The 26,472-nt window shown below is 43.3% G+C and overlaps 1 protein-coding gene across 3 annotated transcripts in view; it reads left to right on the forward strand.

Moving 5' to 3' along the window:
* fer (fer (fps/fes related) tyrosine kinase) overlaps positions 1–26,472 on the forward strand; it is a 409,042-nt gene that overhangs the window by 257,650 nt on the left and 124,920 nt on the right. For all 3 annotated transcript variants that reach the window (XM_068029798.1, XM_068029800.1, XM_068029799.1), the window contains exons 13-15: positions 3,800–3,856; positions 16,909–17,024; positions 19,811–19,905. In XM_068029798.1, the coding sequence (XP_067885899.1) occupies positions 3,800–3,856; positions 16,909–17,024; positions 19,811–19,905 (268 nt within the window). The remainder of the gene's footprint in view (positions 1–3,799; positions 3,857–16,908; positions 17,025–19,810; positions 19,906–26,472) is intronic.

Raw genomic sequence — 26,472 nt, forward strand, 5'->3', positions numbered from 1 at the left:
CCATAATCTGGATGGACAGCAAGGATTGGTCCAGCTGTCTCATTGTATGAGTCAACATTCTCAGCAGTCAGTCTGATGCACTCAAAGTACTGCTCACAAAAGCCGAGAAGCTACAGTAAGATGTGCTGTGCCTGATAATTCATGCCAGAATTCTAAATTTTGGTGCAAAACAAAGACTGCAGAGTTTTGCACTCAGTGATGGTGTATGTTTATTCAGAAACCATACATATGAAGTACATTTATCTGAATTTCACCAGAGACAAATAGACTTGCAGGGCTACGGGGATTGAGCCAGGGAGTGCATAGCTCCGAGGAGAACCTGCATGGACTTGATGCATCGAATGGGCTCCTTCTGTGCCATAAATGACTCTATGACTATGTTGTCTACTTGTTGCATTTATCATTAATATCAAGTTGGTATTCTAAATGCGCATATCTCAGTATTGTGAACGTCTCTAAATCTTGTACATATTTCTTACATTATTGTCTGAGGGAATTAGGTACAAAGGTCAAACAATGAGTTTGATCATTAAACTCTTTATCAGATGCAATAATTTGCTAGTAACCCTGTGCTGCAATATAGAACAGAAAATTGCTAGGCTTAGAATATAATTGACCACCAACAGACTTATTGAAGAAACCAATGATTTTAAAATTTAAATTAGCGGTGATTTACAAAACTGGATGCATATTCTTTACTCAGCTTAAATTTTTTTTTGTAGAAACCTGATGTGTTGTTTCATGTCTTTGAATGTGTCTTAGAATGTATGCTTTCAGTGACCTTTTTGTTAAATTCAATCTCACTCCTGTAATGTAATAAATTTGGCTCTGGAATGTAATTTATATTCTGTGAGGGAAAAATAATTAATAATATGAGAAGCTGCATATTACTGAGTTGGCAAAACAGTTGTGAAACTCATGAAATGCGATTGTAATTTTGTCTTCAAAGTTAACAATTCGAGCATAAATGCTTTAGGCTACTGAAATTCAGACTTCCAGCCACCCTTGAGTGTGGAGGAAAAGCACGAAGTGTATTTTAAAGTGTGATTTGAAGGGAAATTAAGTAACTAAACGAGCGCAAGCCACCTTTATTGTATTGCTAGATAGAATTACATCGAAATTTAAACAAGGAAAGTCACTATTTATCTCAGCAGTTCAGCCCAAATGTTGGTGCTTATCCTCTGCACTAGAAGTCCCTGTTCCCAAAGTCCTTTATTCTCCTTTCAATGACCTGCCTAGCTAATCTATTATTAAATATTGCCATGGTCACTGCTTCAATCTCTCATTCTGGTTAGGCTTTCCATAGCCTCATAACACTAAATAAAGGGATGGTCAGGTCGGGTTCCGGTCGGGTCGAATCGGGGCGGGGTTGGGTCGGGTCGGACTCAGGCTCAGGGTAAAATCGGAGGGACTCTGGCTGGGTCGGGCACGGGTCCACGGTGGTTCGGTCGGGTTCAGGTCGGGTTCCTTTTTCCCGACCTGAGCAGGTCTCTAATGGGGGGATACTGCTGCCCAATTCTGTCCAGTCTGTGCTTAACTCCTACATTTTGTTTCTTCCCTTTGAACCAATTGCAATACAATTTGCAACCCCCTTCCACATTTCAAACTGTTAATCTTCTCCAATGGCCCCTTGTGTGTTGCCTTGTAAAAGTTCACATAAATCACGTGTACCAAACTTTCCCTATCCACCATATCTGTCACCTCTTCAAAGAACACTTATCAAGTTTGTCAACCACAATCTTCCTTTTTGAAATTTATGTTGGCTGCTTATAGTTATTTATCTTTTGCTAGAGCTTTATTAATTCAATCAATTAAATATTCTGAAATTTTCCACGCGACAGTTGTTAAAGTAACTGCCTTGCAATTACCTGGATTTTCTCTGTCTCCCTTTTTGATAATAAGTATTACATCGGCTACTAGTCCTCCAGCATACACCCACTCTCAATGGAACCTGATCTTCTAATTTCTAGCGCTTCTACTTTTTCCCTTAGGATCCTTGCATCAATCCTATCAGACCCGAACACTTTGTCTTCCTTTAACATGATTAACCTTTATAAAGTAATTTTTATTATAAAATCCCTCAACCTCCCCAACCCCCCCCCCCCCCTTTTTATAACCAATTCAGGTTTTACTTTCTCCCCAGTATTATCTTTTATAAACATTGATGCAAACTGCTAGTAAAGTATTCCCTCCAATTTCCATTTCTCCTCTATTAAATCACTATCTTCTCTCGGGGGTGGGAGGGTGGGGTTCCCATCTCATGTTTAAATTAAATTAATAAGTACCATTAGTTCCCACATCATGAATTAAAATGTGCATTATAAAGTATACTTTATACATTTCTGGCATCTCCAAGGAAATACAGACTCCCCGGGCTGGTCTTTTTAAAAAATGTTTCAGCTCACACACTGTGAAACTATTATTTTCGCAGGAATCGATATATTACTGCAACATAAATCCTAGCCTGCTAAAATATATCAAAATAAAAATGGGAAAACCCCTACTTCTGTTTTTGGCACCTTCTCTTATTTTCCTATTCACTCTTGTATTCTTATTAACTTTTATTTCTAGCCAATCTAATTTGAATTATTTATTCCAGCCTTCTTACCCACCCAGAAAAAGTGATTAGACATTTTCCTTTTCTTTGAGACTCCCAGATTCCACCTTGGAAGTGGGCGCAACTTTTAAAACTCCTGAAGTCAGTCAATTTCTATCTTAATTACTAACTACTTTAGGTTCAGCTCAGCTCATTTAAAATTAAAATGCTTAGCTATTCTCAAGGCAGTGAATGGCAATAGTTTTAATGAAGAGCACATTTGGGTATGGAAAATAACTGCTTTTTTTGAATAAATATGTTCTTTTAAATAAAACAGGAAATTAATTGTATTGATATATATGTTTAATCAGTGATTACAAATTTAGATTGAGAAGTTTAACAGTTGCCCACTATTACTAGTAGTTGGTTGTCTTCTACGACTAATATCAACATGTAATAGAGTGTGGACTTGCACAACAGCATTTTGAGCCAGGGAATAACTGGTGGAAACTGGCTTAAAAGATTGTTTGATTTGAAAATAAACTGCAGCTTAGGGCTATGCAATATTGGCTTCACATTTTCATTTTATTAGGTTACAGAGGTGACTCAAGTGTTAATAATTATTGATGTTGCACACTGCAAGCTATTTCTGTAACCCAAATGATAGTCGTTCACCATTTAAATGTGTTAATTGCAGGAAATACAATACATGCGAGCTTTTATACATGTGGTAGTCCCAGCTGAGATATCATGATTACTATGGTGAGAGGGTTATCTGTTTACCTGAAGTAATAACATTCCAGTGTGGTTAGCACCAAGAGCAGGGTATAAATCATATCTAATGGGCCTCTGTTCTTGTCATACATTAAAAATTAATCTGGTAAAGATGAGTAAAGGACAGGTTTAGTCCTACGCTGTATCCTTTTATGGCTTGCAGTCTGGTTCCAGTATTATTGAGGTTTCACTGTTGCTAATTAGATTTGCATAATATAGATTCATACTTGTAGCATTTTTACAAATTGATTTTCAACAGAAAAATTGTTCCGCAAAATGCCTAAAATATAGAAATATATTTCATACTTATCATGCCACATTTAAAATTACATCACTATAATCTTTTTTGAAATGCTATCCAACAGGCTTGTCATAAAATTTGAACTTTATAATATGACATCTAATATATGCCTTTCTACACTGGGTATGAAACATGTGCTTGAAAGAAAGGTATGTGGATTGTTAATGATTTTTTTAACTTTGGCGCAGGACAAAAAATGGGTTCTCAATCATGAAGATGTAACACTCGGAGAACTACTGGGCAAAGTAAGTGAAAAAAGGCACTCTAACTTATTTATTAACTCTTTAAGGTGTACAGTGGCATATTTCCATCATATTGCTTTTGGCAACAATTTTCCATTTATTCTTTCAGCTGTTTTGTTTCTCAGTACTTTGGTCTTATTCTGATTGATAAAACTTAGATTTTTAAACTTTTAATTATCTCTTTTAGCTTGTTGAACACCAATACCTAACCAAAAGGGCAGATGAGCAGTCAGTTTGGGGAGATGGTGGCATAATGGTAAGGTCACTGGACTAGTAATCCAGAGGCCTGGGGTAATGCCCATTGGATGTAGGTTCAACTCCCACCACGGCAGCTGGTGGAATTTAAATTCAATTAATTTATTTTTTTAAATCTGGAATTAAAAGTTAGTCTCAGTAATGGTGCCATGAAACTATCATCGATTGTCATAAAAATATTCATACAGCAATCACAGTATGTGTGCATTTAATGTTGAAAATAAATAGTTGCAAATTTTACTTTTTTTTAAACTAAATGCTTTTAAAAATGTTTATCAGAGAAAGGTTGGTATTATGATTTGTTCATTGATTTGGTTCACGAATGTCCTTTAGGGAAGAAAATCTGCTGTCCTTACCTGGTCTGGCCTACATTTAATCCAGACCCACAGCAATGTGGCTGACTCTTAACGGCCCTCTGAAATGATGTAGCAAGCCACACATGGCAGTTAGGAAAGGGATGTGCAATAAATGCTGTCCTAGTCAGCCATGCCAGAATCCCATGAACAAAAAAAAAGGCAACGTGCTTCCAGTCCTCTGTTTGTGCTGCTTTTCAATAGGCCACAAGGAGGTACGCATAAGTAATGCTGGGGTGATTTCACCAATGCCCCAAAGTTTCTCTTCAGTGCCTGTGCAGAAACCAACTAGAATCCCTTGAATGGTAAGTCTACTATCAGGAAAGTGGAAAATTGCAAATCAAGATATTGCCTGCCATGCAGTGTGGTACAGTGCATTCACAAAGCAATCACAGTATTTATGCACTTAATGTTGAAAATAATTAATTGCAAATGTTACTTTTTTAAAACTAAATGCTTTTAAAAATGTTAATCAGAGAAAGATTTGCATATTGATTTGCACATAGAATGGACATTTGGTTTAAAAAAGGGAAATGCTGTGAAAATACCTGTTTATGTTTCAGGGATTTCAGACCTTTGTTTAATATATGTTATAACTACTATTGAGCTAAATATGGTTTTTAAGAGGTTGAAGTCACAGACTTCAGGGCTGACAAATGTAAAATAGATTTCAAACCAGGATCCTGGAGACCAAGATAGCTTGACATTCCAACGATCATTCACACTCCATGCTTTTTCCACAGTTTCATTCCTTTAAACGCAGCAGTGATCATTGCTAAGTTGCACCTTTGTTCCTGGGGACAGGGAGTGATCAGTTTGGCTAAAAGTTGACAGTGAAGACGGGCATTTAAACATTGGGGGAGGGACAGTCAGATCATAAAGGGCTGTGAGGAAGATAGAGCATAGAATGGAGTTAAGAAATTAGCTTTAAGTCAAACAAGATCGCCCAGTTAAGTGAGAGAGTGTAGGGTTGTGCGTTTCTTATTTATACATTATTACACACATCATTGGAAATAAATAAAACTGATATGGTTCTGTATTTTCACCTTACTGTAAAACTAAAGCTGCTCATCTTTTGCGCCCAGGCGCTTTTCATCAATTGTAGAGATTCAAGGAATGCATGTGCGCAAGACATATATACTTGGTGCAGGTAACAAGGAGGTTCTGTTGTTACACCCCAAAGTCACGTTAGCGTGCCGTTATGATTAGGTGAGTACAGGTCGAAGGGCTCCCCTCTTTTCCCTTTCCTTCTTTTACCACAACAGGTTTATTTATTTTTTAAATGTATATACTCACCAATTCGGTGAGTGTTTAACTGTTTACACGTCGTGATCATAAAAAGAGCCAGTCAGACAGGTTTTCTTGAGTTTAACAAAGACAGAGGCTAGCTTTATTGTACTTAAACCCATCTAAGTTAAATAATAAAATATGCTCCAACTTTCTTACACACACGCACACACACACACACACACAGATTACAGCATCACAGAATTGTTACAGTGCAGAGGGAGGACATTCGGCCCATTGTGTCCGCATCAGCTCTCCAAGAGAGCAATTCACTCAGTTCCATTATCCTGCCTTCTCCCCGTAACACTGCATGTTCTTCTTTTTCGTATAACAGCCTAATTCCCTTTTGAATCCTCCACCACACTCACAGGCAGTGCATTCCAGACCTTAACCACTCTTTGCATGAAAAAGGATTTTCCTCATGTAAAGAGTGAGGAAGGATAGATTGGTTGAATTAGAGTCCAGAGAAATAAAAGGGGTATACAGTCTGTGGAGTTTGTTGACTCGGCTGGCTTCAGGCTGAATCCAGTGGTCGCGCAACTTTACTTTGGTGGTCCTAAGGCTTCCGGTTTGAAGATGTGGACGTTGATTCAGTGGTTCTTCGGCTTCCAGTTTGAAGATGTGGATGCTGATTTGGTCGTTCTCTGGGAGACAGCAATGTGGCTGAATTCCTTCGAGGCAGTTTCTGTCTATTCCTTCTGGAAACTTCTCTACCCACTAGTACTATTTTCAGACTTAAGTAATTAAGCACTGTGAGCATCGATCAGTGAACAGACTAACACAATCAAACACAGATCACTACAGACTGCAGCAGGAAATATGCCTTGGTGCTCACGGTCAGCAGGCAGATTTAAAGCTTGGAAGGTGTGAGTGGTCTGTCTCCACCAGTTTAATATTCAGGATTCTAGCCGATAGATTAAAAAATCATCTTCCAATATAGCACATTTCCATGACAGTGCAAATAGCTGAACAGTGTGAATCAACAATGCTGCTCCTCAATATAGTGGCCTGCACTCGCTTCCCTCTCATTTGTTCCCCAACCTTTCTTCCACCACCCCCGCAGAAAGCCAAGAAGTTGCGTCAGGACAGAGAGGGATTTTTGACACAGAATTCCTGAATTGACTATTCTTTTACCCCCTTAATCTATGGGGAAGACAAAGTTTATGTACATCGGAATAATTCTGGCAGAAATATGGGTGTATGCTATTGGGCCTGATGGCCTTTTCTTTTAAATATGTAATATCAAGTATTCTTCTTCTTTGGCCTCCTTATCTCGAGAGACAATGGGTAAGCGCCTGGAGGTGGTCAGTGGTGTGTGGAGCAGCTTCTCTACCCACTAGTACTATTCTCAGGCTATAAAGGCCAATTCTAGAGTGACAGGCTCTTCCACAGGTGCTGCAGAAAAATTTGTTTGTTGCGGCTGTTACACAGTTGGCTCTCTCCTTGCGCTTCTGTCTTTTTTCCTGCCAACTGCTAAGTCTCTTCGACTCGCCACACTTTAGCCTCGCCTTTATGGCTGCCCGCCAGCTCTGGCGAACGCTGGCAACTGACTCCCACGACTTGTGATCCATGTCACAGGACTTCATGTCGCGTTTGCAGACGTCTTTAAAGTGGAGACATGGATGGCCGGTGGGTCTGATACCAGTGGCGAGCTCGCTGTACAATATGTCTTTGGGGATCCTGCCATCTTCCATGCGGCTCACATGGCCAAGCCATCTCAAGCGCCGCTGACTCAGTAGTGTGTATAAGCTGGGGATGTTGGCCGCCTCGAGGACTTCTGTGTTGGAGATACGGTCCTGCCACATGATGCCAAGTATTCTCCGGAGGCAGCGAAGATGGAATGAATTGAGACGTCGCTCTTGGCTGACATGCGTTGTCCAGGCCTCGCTGCCATAGAGCAAGGTACTGAGGACACAGGCTTGATACACTCGGACTTTTGTGTTCCGTGTCAGTGCGCCATTTTCCCACACTCTCTTGGCCAGTCTGGACATAGCAGCGGAAGCCTTTTCCACACGCTTGTTGATTTCTGCATCTAGAGACAGGTTACTGGTGATAGTTGAGCCTAGGTAGGTGAACTCTTGAACCACTTCCAGAGCGTGGTCGCCAATATTGATGGATGGAGCATTTCTGACGTCCTGTCCCATGATGTTCATTTTCTTGAAGCTGATGGTTAGGCCAAATTCGTTGCAGGCAGCCGCAAACCTGTCGATGAGACTCTGCAGACACTCTTCAGTGTGAGATGTTAAATCAGCATCGTCAGCAAAAACGAGTTCCCTGATGAGGACTTTCCGTACTTTGGTCTTCGTTCTTAGTCGGGCAAGGTTGAACAACCTGCCCCCTGATCTTGTGTGGAGGAAAATTCCTTCTTCTGAAGACTTGAACGCATGAGAGCAGCAGGGAGAAGAAAATCCCAAAAAGTGTGGGTGCAAGAACACGCCACTCAGGATAGGAAAGGGGGTCTGATGAGGTGCCGCCATGTTGAATTGTGCCTTTCATATTGTCATGGAATGAGGTGATGATACTTAGTAGCTTTGGTGGATATCCAATCTTTTCTAGTAGTCTGAAGAGACCACGTCTGCTGACGAGGGCAAAGGCTTTGGTGAGATCAATGAAAGCAATGTAGAGGGGAATCTGTTGTTCGCGGCATTTATCCTGTATCTGACGAAGGGAGAACAGCCTGTCAATGGTCGATTTCTCTGCACGAAAGCCACACTGTGCCTCAGGGTAGACGCGCTCGGCCAGCTTCTGGAGCCTGTTTAAAGCGACTCGAAGAAAGACTTTCCCCACTATGCTGAGCAGGGAGATTCCACGGTAGTTGTTGCAGTCACCGCGGTCACCTTTGTTTTTATAGAGGGTGATGATATTGGCATCGCGCATGTCCTGTGGTACTGCTCCCTCGTCCCAGCACAGGCAAAGCAGTTCATGTAGTGCTGAGAGTATAGCAGGCTTGGCACTCTTGATTATTTCCAGGGTCTTTTCCGCTGGCTAGAGAATCAATGGCATCATTGAGTTCCGATTTTGTTGGCTGTACGTCGAGCTCATCCATGACTGGCAGAGACTGGGCTGCATTGAGGGCAGTCTCAGTGACAACATTCTCCCTACAGTTATAGGTAGTGCTCAACCCAGCGGTCCATTTGCTTGCGTTGGTCAGTGATTATGTCCCCTGATTTAGATTTGAGGGGGGCGATTGTCTTGATGGTTGGCCCAAAAGCTCTCTTAATGCCATCATACATTCCTCTGATGTTTCCGGTGTCTGAGGCCAGCTGAATATGACTGCATAGGTGTTGTCAGTAGTCATTTGCACAGCACCTGGCTGTTCTTTGTGCGGTGCTTCTGGCTGCTTTAAGTGCGACGGATGTTAACTCACTGGGGGCTTTCTTGTAGTTCAACAGTGCAATGCGCTTAGCGGCAATGACAGGTTCCAGTTCTTCAATATGAGATTGAAACCAGTCTGCATTCCTCTTCGCACGTTTGCCGTAGGTGGTCAAAGCTGACTCATAGATGGCATCTCTGATGTGGGCCCACTTGGTCTCAGCATCCCCTGTGGGAGTGTTTTGAAGGGCTGTTACAAGTGAATTTAGAAATTTTTGTAACAGCTGTGGATGAGAAATTCTGCTCGTGTTGATGCGCGGGTGGACCTTCTGCTTGGAATGATGCAACTTCTTTGGTTTGAGTCTAACCTTGCTGCACACCAGTGAGTGGTCGGTGTCGCAGTCCGCACTGTGGAAGCTGCGTGTGTTTTGAACACTGTTTAAGGAGGCTCGCCTTGTGACGATGAGGTCTAGCTGGTGCCAACGACGCGATCTTGGGTGCCTCCATGAAACCTGGTGACAGAGTTCAGTGTGAAAGAACGAGTTGGTGATGCAGAGGTTATGATAGGTACTCAACTCAAGCACTCTCTGCCCATTCTCATTCATCCTTCCAACGCCATAGCGCCCAAGGCAGGAGGGCCATGAGTCATGGTCGGCCCCAACCCTGGCATTAAAGTCCCCCAGCAGGAACAGGTGTTCGGTGTTGGGGATGCTGCTAATGATTTTATGGAGTTCCTTGTAGAACTGGTCTTTAGCTTTAGGTGGGGAGCAGAGTGTTGGAGCATAGATGCTGAGTCGGTGTACTGGACCAGAGGTGGTGAGCAGTCGGATGGACAGTATGCATTTCGAGCCATTTGAGGGAGGCTCTATCATGCTGAGCAAGGAGTTTCTGATGGCGAAGCCCACTCCATGCTGTCTTGGTTCTTCAGGATCCCTGCCCTGCCAGAAGAAGGTGTAGTCTTGCTCTGCCAGAGATCCACTCGCGGGGAGGCGTGTCTCCTGAAGTGCTGCAATGTCTACATTGAGTCGACTGAGCTTGTTGTTGATGATGGCGGTCTTCCGAGAATCATTGATTTGTGTAAGTTCTTCCGACAGGCCAGGACACATAGTTCTGACGTTCCATCTTGCAAAGCGAAGGGCTGGTACCTTCTTTCCTTTTTTATGTTGTTTGGTGCGGTGTTGCAGTCCACTTTTCGGGCAATGACCCTGAGCTCCAAGCACCCATTGAAGCAGGTGGACTGTGGCAGGACAGAACCTTATTGACCGGGGGCTGCCCGGTTTGAGGCGGGCGGTAGCTGTCCAGTGAGGTGCGATGACCTCTCCCACCGACAAAGGCAACCCGTGGCGCCAAATCTCTACGCCAATTGAGCTGGACTTATAACCCATAACTGCTGCCTTCCGTGTTGTTTCAGTCGCTTTGAGGCAACTATGGAGTGACCTCTCCATGGCGCATGCCTGGGCAAATGTATGGAGGTTGAGAGTTGCCCAATCGTCAAAACCCCCCTCTCGGCCTTTCTGGTGGGGTCCAAAGGAGTGCAGAGCACGATGTTTGGCACCGGTGTGGCTGCAGGAACTGCCGGCAACATGCCAAAGGTGACACATGACCGCCTCCGGGGTTCCGCCCTTCGCCTTGGTCTCTCCCGAGACGCCCACAAGGCAGTGGGGTTGTTAGGGCCCCTACACAGGTGTAGGAGGATGCCGGTGGGAGGAGGGGATGCGAGGGGGAGGAGTGGAGGGAAGGGGGTGCGAGGGGGAGCTGGGAAGGGGGCTGTAAGGGGGTAGGGGGGTGCAGGGGGAAGATGGTGGGAGGGGGGGGCTGGGAAGGGGTTGTGAGGGGGGAGGGGGGTGCGGGGGGTGCTGAGCTGAGAGAGTGGCGCTGGGAAGGGGAAGGGGGAGGAAAGGGGGTGCAGGTAATAAGCCATTTCCTCAGTTCCCACCATCGACGCCTGGAAAGCTCATCCGCGTCCTTCGGGTGGTGAGCGACATCCTCGGGCGCCGGTACCAGCATTGCTGACAGTGCGCTGCAGATGCTCTCCGAGCCATCTCCCGCGGGCGCTTTGAAGTTGCGGCCGAGGAGCCGTTCGTGGCTTTTTGCGTGTTCGGGCCACCTTTTCGCAAGGCTTCCCTAGGGTCCCGCTGCTCCTTCTTCTCTACAATGGACTTACCGCACGCCGTGGCTGCGGACACTCTGGACGGTGAAGACAGCAGGATCGGAGATCAAAGTATCACCAGCTGTACTTTGCAGTTTCGTCCGGATTACGTTCAATTTCATTGAGAAAACAAAGAGCAGGTATGGCTGGGGGAGGGCAGTGGGCCCAGGTAACATAAACTAGCTGTTAGCTTGCAGTTAGGGCTAAAATGAACTGATTAAAGAGCCAGGGGAGTTTAAACAGTTTAAGAGGGTAGATTGGGGGAGAAAACACTAAGAATGGGAGCAGATGGCCATGGATCGAGTTGAACAGCAAGGGAGCTTCCTGGGGAGCTTACAGCCCAGGAGCCATCTTGCCCATTTTGTCCATATCAAGTATTAAACGGCACATAACAGCAGTTTGTGTTGTCTCCCATTCTGATTTTTCATTCCTTTCACATAATGAAACCCTATCCCTTGCAGTCACTTCCCCTTATTGGTATACCACTATATTGAGTCTCCAAAGAAATTCAGAATGCTCCTTCATAAGATTAAGTGTTGGCAATAAATAAGAGAACGATATTGCCATATTCCTGTGAGAGAGTACCATGGCATGACATCGCCATGTTCATGTGGTAGAGTATCTAAATTCTTTGGTTTGTGGTCAATCATTCTAGTTCAGGGTGATCCCGTTTTGGCCATTTTCTGTCCTTCAGATATTCAGTCTTGGTTCAATCATCATAACTTGTGTGTTGCATTGGCAGAGTTGGTTGCAGTGTTCCCTCTGTGGGTTCAAATCCTGCTTAACAAAATCCTATCGTAAATCTTGCAATTTAAAAGAGAAATAGGGGAAGGAAAAAGAAGAAAATCATAGCTTATCCAAAAGGGGCCATTTTAGAAGTAGGTATACTGTTCATTGAAGGGTATCTGCGAGCATCCATGCCAAGAAAAATCTTCATTTTTGACACTTGGATGCATTTAACAGCATTTTACAGTAGAATATATTATCTCCATTCGTGGCAATTATGGAAGTGGGTATACCATAAATGCACAAAATGCTACCATATGTGAGCGGGAGTATCTGGATGTTAGGCATGAGTCCTGAATGCCAGGGAGTGCTGCTGGGTGAGTGATGGGGTGTGGTGCATTGAGCAGCGTGAGAGATTGGTGATGTGGTAGGTGGATATTTCATGTGAATATGCATTCACTAACGTTGACTACCCATATGAGGTCATTAAGGATGTAAATGTATTGGAGGCGGTTCATAGGAGGTTTACTAGATTGATACCTGGAATGAGCGGGTTGTCTTATGAGGAAAGGTTGGACAGACTGGGCTTGTATTCACTGGAGTTTATAAGAGTGGGGGGAGACCTGATTGAAGTTTATAAGATCCTGAACGGTATTGACAAGCTGGATGTGGAAAGGACGTTTCCTGTTGTGGGGGTGTCCAGAACTAGGGGCACTGTTTTAAAATTAGGGGTTGCCCTTTTAGGACAGAGATGAGAAGAAATTTTTTCTCTGAGGGTTGTGCGACTTTGGAACTCTCTGCCTCAGAAGGTGGTGGAGGCGAGGGTAGATAGATTCTTGTTCGGAAAGGGAATCAAAGGTTATCGGGGGTAGATGGGAGTGTGAAATTCGAGACACAAGCAGGTCAGCCATGATCTTATTGAATGGCGGAGCAGGCTAGAGGGGCCTACTTCTGCTCCTAATTTGTATGTTTATATTAGACTTCTTGTGGCACTGCTGCCAGTTCCGCAGGTTCGGGCTCCGGGTGTTGACGTACCTGGCCACCTGCTTATCCTTCTGAGGGTGGTCCTTGAGGATCTCCTGCATCCTCTCATCCCTGCGGGACCATGATGTCGCTCTGCCTGCCCACCTACACCACTAATGCCTCCAGCACCACATCCATCACTCTAGATTCCTCTGTCTGCCCTAGTGTTCAGTTTGCAAGAATTTACTTTGCTGCAAACATTTTGTGAAGCCACCCTTTAAGAGGCCTCTTTGCTACTGTCTGCAGAGCTTGAAGTCAGTGTTCTGAAGTACTGGAGGCACATCATTCAGATGAGGTGGGTTATTGAATTCTGCATTTTGTCCACCTCGATCTGAACAGGTACAGGCACGTCGTGAATTGCAACCCCTGTGCCCAAACACCTGGGTTAACTGCCATTCCTCTTCCTCTCTCAATCTTAAAGCCCAATTTCTGTAGAAACTTCCTCCCCCTTTCAATGCCATCCATTTCCTTGCTTTCCCCTGCCTTTGTTATTACCACCAATTTCACCCCTTCCCATTTTTCTTCATTGCTATCCCAACCTTCTTTGCTGGTCAGGTGGGCAGTAAAGTGGCAAATGAGATTCAATCTGAAGCAGTGAAAGATAATGCACTTGGGGAGGGAAAACAAGACAGGCAATACACAATGAAGGGAAGGATACTGAGAAGTGTAGAGGAGCAGAGGGACATTGGATCCCTGAAGGAAGCAGGACAGATAGATAAGGTATCATATCTATCATGCGAGATGCTTTACTTTATTAGATGAGGTATAAATATAACAGCAGTGAGGTAATGCTAGAACTGTATAAATCAGTTGGATCACAGCTAAAGTACTGCATAAAGTTATAGCCACCACATTGCAGAAAGGATGTGATCGAACTAGAGAGAGTATAGAGGATATTTAGCAGGATTTTGTCAGGACTGGAGAATATTTGCTATGAGGGAAAATTGGATAGACTGGGGGGTTTTCTGTTATTCATTCATAGGATGTGGGCGTCACTGGCAAGGCCAGCATTTATTGCCCTTGAGAAGGTGGTGGTGAGCTGCCTTCTTGAACCGCTGCAGTCCATGTGGGGCAGGTACACCCACAGTGCTATTGGGAAGGGAGTTCCAGGATTTTGACCCAACGACAGTGAAGGAACGGCGATATAGTTCCAAGTCAGGATCGTGTGTGGCTAGGAGGGGAACTCGCAGGTGGTGGTGTTCCCATGCATCTGCTGCCTTTGTCTTTCTAGGTGGTAGAGGTTGCAGGTTTGGAAGGTGCTGTCTAAGGCACCTTGGTGCGTTGCTGCAGTGCATCTTATAGATGGTACTGTAGAGAACTCTGAGGGGGCTAATGTGAAGAGCCAGCAGTTGTGGTCCATGTCAGTACCAACAACTTAGGTAGAAAGAGGGATGAGATCCTGCAGTTGGATTTTAGGGAGCTAGGAAAGAAACTAGCAAGCAGAACTTCAAAGGTACTGATCTCCGGATTACTGTGCCTGTGTCACGCACTATTAAGTATAGAAATAGGAGGATAGAGTAGATGAATGCGTGGCTGGAGTGATATTGCAGGACGGAGGGCTTTAGATTCTGAGGACTTGGACACCGGTTCTGGGGGAGATGGGCCTGTACAGGTCGGACAGGTTGCATCTGAACAGAGCCGGGACCAAAGGCCTAGCGGAGTGATGTGCTACTGCTGTGGGAAAGGGTTTAAACTAATTTGGCAAGGGGATGAGACCCAGGAGGTAACATTAGAGAGGAAAAACAAGATGCACCAAGAATTGGGAGAGACAGATAGCAATAGGGTAGGAAATAGCAAGGTATTACGTGGGGTCAGAGTAAGAGGGAAAGCAATAAGGCCTAAATTGGGGTTAGTGTGCATGTATGTGAACACACAGAGTGTGGCAAATAAGGTTGGTGCAGGTAATCATGTTGGAATATGATGTCATTGGCAATAATGGAGACCTGGTTCTAAAAAGGGCAGGACTCAGTACTAAATATACCTGGATACATTGTTCAGGAAAGATAGCGGGGGGTGCTGGTGGTATTGGTTAAGGATAATATACCTGTGCTGGAGAGAGCGGAGGTCCTAAAGAATCAATTTGGTTAGAGCTAAGAAACAATAGAGGGACCATTACATTACTGGGTGTATTCAGTAGGCCACCACCAAATAAACCTGTTGTGTCACAAAGGAGCCCTAGCAGAGTTGAAATCAATGGGAATTGGTGGGGGGAATCTCTCCACTGGTTGGATTCATATCTAGCAGAAAGGAAGATCATTGTGGTTGTTGGAGGCCAATCATCTCAGCTGCAGGACATCACTGCAGGGGTTGCTCAGGGAAGTGTCCCAGGCCCAACCATCTTCAGCTACTTCATCAATGACCTTTCCTCCATCATAAGGTCAGAAGTGGGATGTTCACTGATGATTGCACAGCATTCATTACCATTTCACGACTCAAATACTGAAGCAGTCTGTGTCCTGTGCAGCAAGGCCTGGTCAACATTCAGGCTTGAGCTGATAAGTGGCAAGAAACATTTACAAAATACAAGTGCCAGGCAATGACCATCTTCAACAAGAGAGAATCTAATCATCACCCTTTGACATTCAATGGCATTACCATTGCTGAATTCCGTCACCACCATTAACATGACATACAAGATCCTGGGCTTCAGAAATAGAGGCATCGAGTACAAAAGCAAGGAGTCAATAGTAACTTTTTGACTTTTCTTTTCTCCCCTTGTCCCCGGTTCTGGTGAAATGTCATTGACCTCAAACGTTAATTCTGTTTCTGTCTCCCCAGCTGCTGCCAGAGCTGCTGAATATTTCCAGCATTTTCTGTTTTTATTTCAGATTTCCAGCATCTCCAATATTTTGCTTTTGTCGAGCAGGAAATGCTTAATCAGATATTCCTCAGATTCAAGGTTCCAGAGGTCATTTTGTTTTAGAAATGAATGTTGAAATGCCAACTACCTTGACCAATATTTGGAACCCAGGTTGTATGGTGCAGGACCAGAGCACTGTCCCATTAGTTTGGAGCCAGCTGCCTTTGTTTCTTTCTGAGATAATATAATAATGGAAGTTAGTTTCCATTCTCAAGGGATTAAATTAGGAACAGTGACGATTGCACATAATTATAGAAATTAATAGATTTGATTGACTAAAAAGGCTTTTTCCATTCCCTACTGAATATTTTTTTTCTGCGTCGTGGAAGATTTCTTTCAGATTCACCCAGCCCTTATTTTAATGTCTATCACTTCTGCAAGGATGTTGATTGACTAGCATATAGAAGTAATAGGTATTTTCATTAAATGTTTTTTATTAGCAGGAAAAGTTGGCAATATCCTTATTTCCTGTCAAAAGTAGTTCCTAAGATTCAGATTGCTGAGAATATTTATTTGTCTTTTTTTTCCCCTTACCAAGGTGTGGTGAATATTGGGAAATTGGGAGGGTCAAAGTGCATGCCTGTAAAGGGACCCAGGTGTTAGAAACGAAAACAGGTTCCCTTACAGGCATTTGCTGTATCCCAATATTCAGTGTACCTGGGTGCAGATTCAGGAAAATCTAACCTATAATTTCCAGTTTATCAGAAATAAGTTAGTGGGAATGGTACATTTTTAACTTATCTGTTAAATTATGGTGTAACTTTAGTGAATAATACTTAAATTTAAATACCATCTATTATACCACTACTGAAAAGTTATTAGCATTAAAATTATATTTCAGCAACCAGATTCTTTCTGTTGTTGAAGTCTATAGGATATATTTTCCAACTGACACAATTGAAACTTGAATATGGATACTTAACGTGGTTATACAGGATTCCTCTGAGCATTTTAAACATAGATATTAAAGCACATACAGAATTTATAATACATTCTCACAGGAAAAACTATTTTCCTGTATTTGCAATACCAGGGTGATTTAATATAACAGGTATCTGTTTATGATTAAATTAGATGTTATACTTTTCAGGGGAATTTTGGAGAAGTTTTCAAGGGAACATTAAAAGATAAAACTCCAGTAGCTGTAAAAACATGCAAAGAAGATTTGCCACAAGAACTGAAAATTAAGTTCTTATCGGAAGCAAGGTAGGTTTTATACATTGAAAGTGCACAGAAAAGAGAATTATGTTTACATTTATGGAAGTGATTTTCTCATTTCCTTCATGCTGACAAACTTGCGTCTGAGTTTTCCTGTCCATCAAAAATTATGCTGAAGCAAGATAATGTAAATTTCTTTTAATTTTACAAGGTTGGGGATTGAAGAGAAGAAAAATCTTGGTTTTTTTGCCCCCCTCTGTGTTTGCGTCTTGCTTCACTTCCAAATCATAGTCTGTAGCATAGATGGTTGGGTGAATGGCACATATACTTGCACTAGGGTTTATAAAATGAGATTACACCTGTGTCCATGGGTCAAAATCAATATGGTTGACATTTAAAACTAGGTAATAAACCTGTTGGTCATCATTGTTACTGCTACCGTGGGCCAAGAGCATAATGATAAGTAGTAATATCTGTTAAAATTTCAGATCTGCCCTAGATATTTTCTCAGGTTAAGCATAACTTGTCTTTCCCATAATGGGAGTCCACATTACTTACAATCAGAAGTTTATTTTCGCTACTCAATATCTAGATGTGCCCTGGGTGTACAACTGAGACCCTCTTGCTATTTGGACTGAATATCATAATCCTCCTTACATGCTGTCATGTGAAAGGCAGAGCTATTAGCAGTTAAGTGCAGTGCTGCTTGATACAGTTAGCTAAGATCTATATTTTACAATCAGTAAGTAAATATACATTTATAGGAAGTCTTAGCTTACTTCAAATTAACTACAACCCCTCCTTGTAACAAGGAGAATAGTAAATCACTTCACACTGTCCCTGATCGTTGGGTAACTGACATCTTATTTTGGTTAGCCCTGTTACTGAAACAGAGGAAGGCTTTTTCTAGGCTTGCTCAACTGTGTTAAGGTAAACTTGCCTAAGCCATAATGTCCTCTCTCAGCAGAACTTACCAACTGACCTCGAACATGTTTTTGTTTCCTGTCCCTGATTGAGAAGTTTTGAGTTTGACCTCTGAATCCTTCCCTATATAGGGGTTCGCCAGGAGATCTATCAGTTAAGCCTGGCACTTCTCCCCTGGATGTGGACTCCTTGGCCTAGAAATTCATTGGCACCACACCAATTTTACAGATGGAAGCCGGGCACCTAAGCGTCCTATATGGTGGGCTGCATGCACACACAGGTATTCCGCCCCGGAAATGTGCCACCCATCATACTGATAATGGCTCCTGCGTTGGCATCCAGCACCCGTGCCTGAAGCTGGTATTAGGCCCTTTGCATATAAAAATAAGGGACCTAACGTTTGTTTCAGGCCCACTTTGCAATATTTGTTAGCCACTGAGCACTGTGCAATACTTATTCTATAATGTCCACGTTAAATAGATGGGCTGCTGCTGGTAACTGCTAACCTTGCTTCTGATTGTCCCAGTTCTACGTCCTGGAATTTAATTCATGCAGTTTTCAATGTTACCCCAGTACACTGCACTTAAATGGTTAACAGGAAGGATCCTCCATGCTTATGTCATAAGATGGGTAACATTCAGACAGCTGGTTTTCGTGACTTGACAACACATTGGGCTGAATTTTACTCGCCCTCCAACAACGGGGGTCATGCCATGGGGGTCCGGAAAACTCTTCCAGGAGAGGTCCACCATGACCCTTGATGCCGGGAAGGTCCCGCTGCATTTTACCAGCAGTGGTGAGGCCAATTAACTTAACTTGTCCCAGAGGCCCTCCCATGTTGATATTCTGGCCGCAACTCCTGTGCCTTTGGAACTCCGTTCAGAGTTCTGAGGCGTGACACTAGTGGGGAGGGGGAAGGAGTGAAAGTTTCAGGTCAGGAGGCGGGGGAAGCAGGGAAACCTCTTTGGATTGGTTGGGGGGTATAGTGGGAAGGGATTCAGGATTTAAAGTTATTAAAGGACGGGGGGGGTGGTGGAGGTCGGGATCTGAATAAAAGTTTTTTATGAGGGAAATGGGCTGTTCATGAATCCATTATTCCTTGGGGGTGTGGGTGAGGGGAGTGAAGATGTTATTTAATGTGTTACTTTAATTTTACACGTTTGTTCCCTTTAAAAATTCAAAATTCTTCTAAGGGCTTGAAGCCCTTTAAAAATGGCGCCAGTGCAGTGGTGCCTGGCGCCATTACCTGGGACTGAACAGCTGCCCCTTCTACGTCACTGGGGGCGGCTGTTCCACCCCCTCCATTTAAATGAGCTCCCAAGTAAAATATCACGGGAGCTCTGCAGCGGCTGCTCCGTGTGGGTGGGCCGCTGACTTCAAAGACGCTATTAAAATTCAGCCCATTGTCTCCCTTTTTTGGCTCTGGCTAGATTTTAAACCTTTGTAGCCTCACATTAAATTGAATGTTAGACTGCAACATGAATCAAATCTGAATACTGAAATGTAATGTTACCTTTTAACAACCATCATTACATTGAATGTTCCTGGGAAAGAAATGAATTGAATGTTCACATAGGTCAGCCACAGATGTATTCTGTTTAGATCATATGAAAATCCCATTGAGAACTAGAAAAGGATTCACATCTAAAATATGTAAGTTAAAGCGTCAGCATTGAGGCTCAAAACTTCAAGCACAGAAGTGTGAAACTGATGCTTTTTATTAGTGACATATGTCAGATTGTTCTAAACATCAATTTTCTCTTGTTTTTGATTTAGTTTTTTTGCATATCAATCATTTCACTATTACTGGAAATTTTGGTATGTGTTTATCAAATTTTTATTGGAGCATTATGAAATGTGTAAATCTCTAATAAGCTTTATGTGAATAAATATCTTTCACTTTTAAACAGGATACTCAAACAGTACGATCATCCAAACATTGTCAAACTGATTGGTGTCTGTACCCAGAGGCAGCCCATTTACATTGTTATGGAACTTATACCAGGTAACATGCTTAAGTGCATCAGTTTCATTGTTGATACACATTTAGCTCCAAGACATTCAACTATCAATTTATTTTAAATGGCTCCCCGCCATCAAACACAAGAAAACAGATTTACATTTAACTAAGCACCAAAAAAATGTGGTCTTTGCAAATGTGCAATGTTTCTATTTATTAAAATGTATGCAGTACCTTCTGTTAAGACTACCGTTACATTTTATGTAGTTGAGCAAAATATGTTAAGCAAAAATGATTCATATATGAGAGTACAGTGAAATCAATGGAAGCTTGCCGAAAATGTAACTTGACAAAAAATTGAATATGCATATCTTTTTGGTAAGTAAAATCTTAACTTGAAATATGTGAATTTTCTGTCATTAACACTGGTGGTATCGAAAAATGCTGGACATTATATTCAGCTGTAGAGATGTGCTACGCTGATGGAATACTGCATTGCTGTTTAGTTCTTTTCTCAGCATTTCTCTCAATGCCATTATTCTGTCATTTCATTGTGTATTTTAGTTACATTTTATGCATTGTCCTGTATGTACAGATGTTCCATGAAACGACAGGGGAATTAGATCAAGTTTGAAACTAAAAAGAGAAGCATTTAGAGCTTACAAAGCACATGATGAAAAAGTAGGCAAGGATAAATATAAAAAAGGGCACTGAAAAGCTTTTCTATGGGTGCATTAATGGTAAGATGATTGCCAAAGTAGGGGAGAGGCTGCTAAGATGATAAAGGCAAGCTTGTAGTTCGTATTCAGGCCTCAATTTTCACAATGGAGGTAAATACTGAAATTGTAGAGGTATCAGTGGTGTATGTTCAAGAGTTGTTGGAAGTTATCCAAAAAGAATGGTAGTAAAAGAAGTTGATCAAACTTAAGGTAAACAAATCACTAGGACCTGGTCAATTACATCCAAGGAAGAGGGAAGACAGAGAAGGAAGAGTGGAGGCTCTGACGATAGTTTTCCAGTATTCTGTGGACAGAAAATCTGTGGCAGAGGACTGAACAATGGAAAATATGACACTAAAATAAAGAAGAACTGCAAATGCTGGAAATCTGAAATAATGAGAAAATGCTAGATTTACACAGGTCAGTCAGCATCTGCAATGAGAACAGGCAGGCTGTGAAAGACTTAGCAGTTTACCTGTCATCAGTATTCAATTGCTGACTGACCTCTATGTCGAAGATATTGGCTGGAATTTTGTGTGGCCCCCTGAGGCGGGGTCGGAGGCCGGAGGGCACGGAGTTTCGCAGCAGGGGGTGGGGGCGTGGTCGCCCAGCGATCTTCCCAGGGGTGGGATAGGCCAACAACGGCTTTCTGCCCAGAGGCCAATTGAGGCCCTTACGTGGCCTATTAATAGCCAGTTAAGGGCCTCTTCCTGCCGCCGCTGGGGTCTTACCAGTGGCAGGGGAGCCTCCGCCACACGGGGAGAATGCCTTTTAAAACAAGATGCCCTCCATGCGGGCTTGGTGGCGGCAGGGTTGGGGGGTGGAATTCCCCCCCGCCGGGAACAATTTATCCCCTGGGAACCCCTCCCCCTGGACTGCACGATCATCCCCCCTTCATCAGGGCCTTCTGGACTGGCCCCAGTGACCCTGCCTCACCTACCTCTGTTCCGGGTTTCCAACGCTAGGCCTGGATCCGAGGCCTCTGCAGTACCGGCAGCGGCCAGCGCTCCCGGTAGTGCTGCCAGTACTGCTAAGCTGTCGGCCCTCTGGCTGGCTGGCAGCTCTTGGAGGTGGGATCCCCAACTTTAAAGGGACAGGGATCTTGCTTCCCGAAACTTTGATTTAAAAAGACTGGATGATCGCTCTGGGGGCGGTGGGGAGGGGGTGGGGTTGCGGGCACGAAAAGGCAGAGTTGGGCTTACCCCCGCCTTTTCAGCCCGGTGCCGGGAGCCCCGCCTCCAACACAAAATCCAGCCCATTTTTTTTAATTGCATATGTTGTACCCCTCTTCAAAATAGTATAGCAGATAAGCCAGGAAATTATAGGCCAGTCAGTTTAACTTCAGTTGTTGGTAAACTATGAGAGTTTTATCACTTGGGATGGCAGTACTCAGCATTTAGAAAAATATTCATCAATTGGGCAAGTCAGCAGGAATTTCTAAAAGGCAGATCTTGATTCACCAATCTTACAGAGGGGATAAATAATGGAAACACAGTGAATGTGGTTTTTACAAATTTCAAAAAGAATTTGTTAAGGTACCCATTAGAGACTTAAGACCATGGAATTAAGGAGAATCTGGTCATATGGATAGAGATGAAGTTCAGAGCAGGTTTCAAACTTGGTTTCTCAGAATAGAAAAGTATGGTAAATAGTGTTCATAGAGATCTGTATTTATTTACTATATTTATTTACTATTTACAATATGAGCAGTACATCATAAACTTTGCTGTCCTTTGTGGTACACATCAAAATAATAAAAAATGCTTTTTGAGTTAATTCTACGTAAGTCGAACCTTGAACGTGGATGACCACTTCTCATGGGGCACTGCTACCATGAAATTAACTAGCCTAGAGCCTCTGGCTGTAGACTGGCCTCTGGGGTAAAACTGTTTTTGTTCATTTGATGTAGGCATCGCTGGTTATGCCAGCATTTATTGCCCATCCCTTATTGGCCCTGAGAAGGTGGGGATGAGCCACCTTCTAAAATCGCTGCAGTCCCTCCTGTGCAGGTACACCCACAGTGCTGTTAAATAGAGAGTTCCTGAATTTTTAAAAAATTTTTTATTCTAGAGATGCAGCCCTGAAACAGGCCCTTCGTCCCACCGAGTCTGTGCCAACCAACAACCACCCATTTATACTAACCCTACAGTACTCCCATATTCCCTATCACCTCCCTACACTAGGGGCAATTTACAATGGCCAATTTACCTATCACCTGCAAGTCTTTGGCTGTGGGAGGAAACCGGAGCACCCGGCGAAAACCCACGCAGTCACAGGGAGAACTTGCAAACTCCACACAGGCAGTACCCAGCTACCCGGGTTCAAATCTGGGTAAACAGATAGCCAAAGTGATCTGAACTCTTTGTGCGTACTGTGGCCAACAATAAATGATCCAAAAAAATCTTAAAGACAAAAGCCTTTTTTTGTCATGCTCAGCATAGTTTTGACAGAAATTTTAATGAAATTTTTAATAGTTGAAAATCAGTCTTAACTATGGGAACAAATGAGTCCCTTGTAACCTGTCGTCATTTTCAGAACATAATGCACATCATTTTACATTGAAGATGGAACCGATATTCTGAGCATTTTATTTATCCTGTTAATCTGTTTGTCTATCCATCTCTTTATTACAAAAATGTTAGATTTGGAATAAAATTGTTATAATTTCTGTGTAACACCTCAGTGCCATACCTTCCTGTATGCAACTGTATTTGCAGTTGATAGGCTTATTTATTCCAACCAATTCAAAGTTCTTCCAATATGTATGCACGTAACAACAACAAGGAAAACCAATCAAATTGCTTCCAGGGAAACTTTTCAGCCATCAATTTTATTCCCTCTGAAAAATCAACAATGCATTTCGTGTAGAACTGTCTCAGCCTAAGGTAATTGGTAGCATAGTGGTGACTGCCTATGCCGTCAACTATTCTACAGTCTCCTGTTTCTGTTGCTACAGTGTCATACCTCACAGTTGGTGCTGAGCCCATTATACTGCCACAAAATATGCCCAGGAAGTGAGATTAACAGCCTCTTTCAGTGGCAAGAAATACAACAAGATATATAGTACCAAAAAGATAACAAATGTAAATAGGTGTTTTGCAAAACCCATTTCAAGGTACCCATAAAATTGTCAAACTTCTGTCAGGCTGCTCTCCACGCTCCTGAGCAGCATCACAAAGAAATCTACTATATTTTTTAAATAAGCCCATGCTCACTCACCTGAAGTCGTCCCTTTTCCTACCGCTACTGTATTGACCAAAGTCCTTCCGAATCCAGTCCAATATGGTTCAACCTACTCTTACTTTCTGTGAACTGTTGTTGGCTCAAGTTTCTTTGATTTTCTAAACTAGTGAGAGAATTCAGATTTGCATTTAAGCTATTATGAAATGTTTAATTTTTATTTGAGAGAAAGGCAATGCAAATGGCATTGTTTTGTTTATACCGATAATTCAAAAATAATAATTCTTTATCAATTTTTGTAAATGTGGATACTTGTCACAGTTCAGGCTTCACTCAATGATGGCACTCTGGCCTCTAAGTCATGGGTTCAAGCACCACTTCAGCGACTTGTTGGCATCTATCCATCTACAAAAGATGATGGACACGCAGAAAACAATCTATTTAAGTGGGGTGTCTTCCCTTGATGCACCTTTGTTGATAGCTGTGAAGGCCAATCCTTGAGAGGCAGGTTCTGCCACAAGTGCTGCACATGAAGCTGCCATGTGATGCTTTGAGTTATTGTTTTTGATGTTGGCACCTGTTGCCAAGCTGCTGGAGCAGCTGGTCATCGTGGTAGTGAACACCAGTCCACAGGATGTGTCGCCATTTCCCTCTTTTGCCAGTTAGTGACTCCCACTTGCAATAGTCGACATTTGAAGCCTTCATGTCACACTTGCAAGCATTCTTGGAGCGGAGCTTTGGGCGCCCCACTGGTTATCTAGCCCCGGCTTCCTGACCATTCGGAAGGTCCTTGGGTATGCAACCATCTTCCATCCTGCGGACGTGTCCAATCCACCGAAGCCACCTCTGTGTGATTAGTGCCAACACACTTGGGAGTTCTGCCTTTGAGAGGACTGCCACATTTGTAATTTCGTCCTGCCAGGATATACTCATAATGCACTGCAGACAGCGAAGATGGAAACTATTGAGCTTCTTTTCCTGGTAGCTGTAAGTTGCCCATGTTTTACAGCCATACAGCAAGGTGCTGAGAACACAGGCCTTATAAACCATGAGCTAGGTCCTAAGGGTCAGCTTTTGTTGTTCCATGCGCGTTTTGCAAGTCGACCAAAGGTGGTAGCTGCTTTCCCTATGCATTTATTGAGCTCTGCATCAAGGGACAGATTGTCTGTCACCGTGGATCCAAGGTATCAGAATTTGCTAACCACTTCCAGTGGGATGTTATTCAGTGAGATCAGGGGCGGAGATGCAACACCTTGTCCCATGGCCACGGTTTTCTTAATGCTTCTAGTCAAGGACAACTAGTTACAGGCATGGGAGAGACAGACCATGAGTCTTTGTAGCTTAGTTTCTGTGTGAGCGACTAGTGCAGCATCAAAGAACAAAGAACAGTACAGCACAGGAACAGGCCATTCGGCCCTCCAAGCCTGCGCCGATCTTGATGCCTGCCTAAACTAACACCTTCTGCACTTCCGGGGCCCATATCCCTCTATTCCCTTCCTATTCATATATTTGTCAAGATGTCTCTTAAACGTCGCTATCATATCTGCTTCCACCACCTCCCCTGGCAGCAAGTTCCAGGCACTCACCACCCTGTGTGTAAAAAACTTGCCTCGCACATCCCCTCTAAACTTTGCACCTCGCACCTTAAACCTATGACCCCTAGTAACTGACTCTTCCACCCTGGGAAAAAGCTTCTGACTATCCACTCTGTCCATGCCGCTCATAACTTTATAAACCTCTATCATGTCGCCCCTCCACCTCCGTCGTTCCAGTGAAAACAATCCGAGTTTTTCCAACCTCTCCTCATAGCTAATGCCCTCCAGACCAGGCAACATCCTGGTAAACCTCCTCTGTATCCTCTCCAACGCCTCCACGTCCTTCTGGTGGTGTGGCGACCAGAATTGCACGCGATATTCTAAGTGTGGCCTAACTAAGGTTCTGTACAGCTGCAGCATGACTTGCCAATTTTTATACTGTATGCTCCGACCGATGAAGGCAAGCATGCCGTATTCCTTCTTGACTACCTTATCCACCTGCGTTGCCACTTTCAGTGACCTGTGGACCTGTACGCCCAGATCTCTCTGCCTGTCAATACTCCTAAGGGTTCTGTCATTTACTGTATACCTCCCACCTGCATTAGACCTTCCAAAATGTATTACCTCACATTTGTCCGGATTAAACTCCATCTGCCATTTCTCCGCCCAAGTCTCCAACTGATCTATATCCTGCTGTATCCTCTGACAATCCTCATCATTATCCGCAACTCCACCAACCTTTGTGTCGTCCGCAAACTTACTAATCAGACCAGCTACATTTTCCTCCAAATCATTTATATATATTACAAACAGCAAAGGTCCCAGCACTGATCCCTGCGGAACACCACAAGTCACATCCCTCCATTCAGAAAAACACCCCTCTGTCTTCTGTGACTGAGCCAGTTCTGTATCCATCTTGCCAGCTCACCTCTGATTCCGTGTGACTTCACCTTTTGCACCAGTCTGCCATGCGGGACCTTGTCAAAGGCTTTACTAAAGTCCATATAGACAACATCCACCGCCCTTCCCTCATCAATCATCTTCGTCACTTCCTCAAAAAACTCAATCAAATTAGTAAGACACGACCTCCCCTTCACAAAACCACGCTGTCTCTCGCTAATAAGTTCATTTGTTTCCAAATGGGAGTAAATCCTGTCCTGAAGAATCCTCTCTAATAG

The sequence above is a fragment of the Heterodontus francisci genome, chromosome 4 (genome assembly GCF_036365525.1).
Source record: "Heterodontus francisci isolate sHetFra1 chromosome 4, sHetFra1.hap1, whole genome shotgun sequence".
In the NCBI taxonomy this organism is placed as follows: domain Eukaryota; kingdom Metazoa; phylum Chordata; class Chondrichthyes; order Heterodontiformes; family Heterodontidae; genus Heterodontus; species Heterodontus francisci.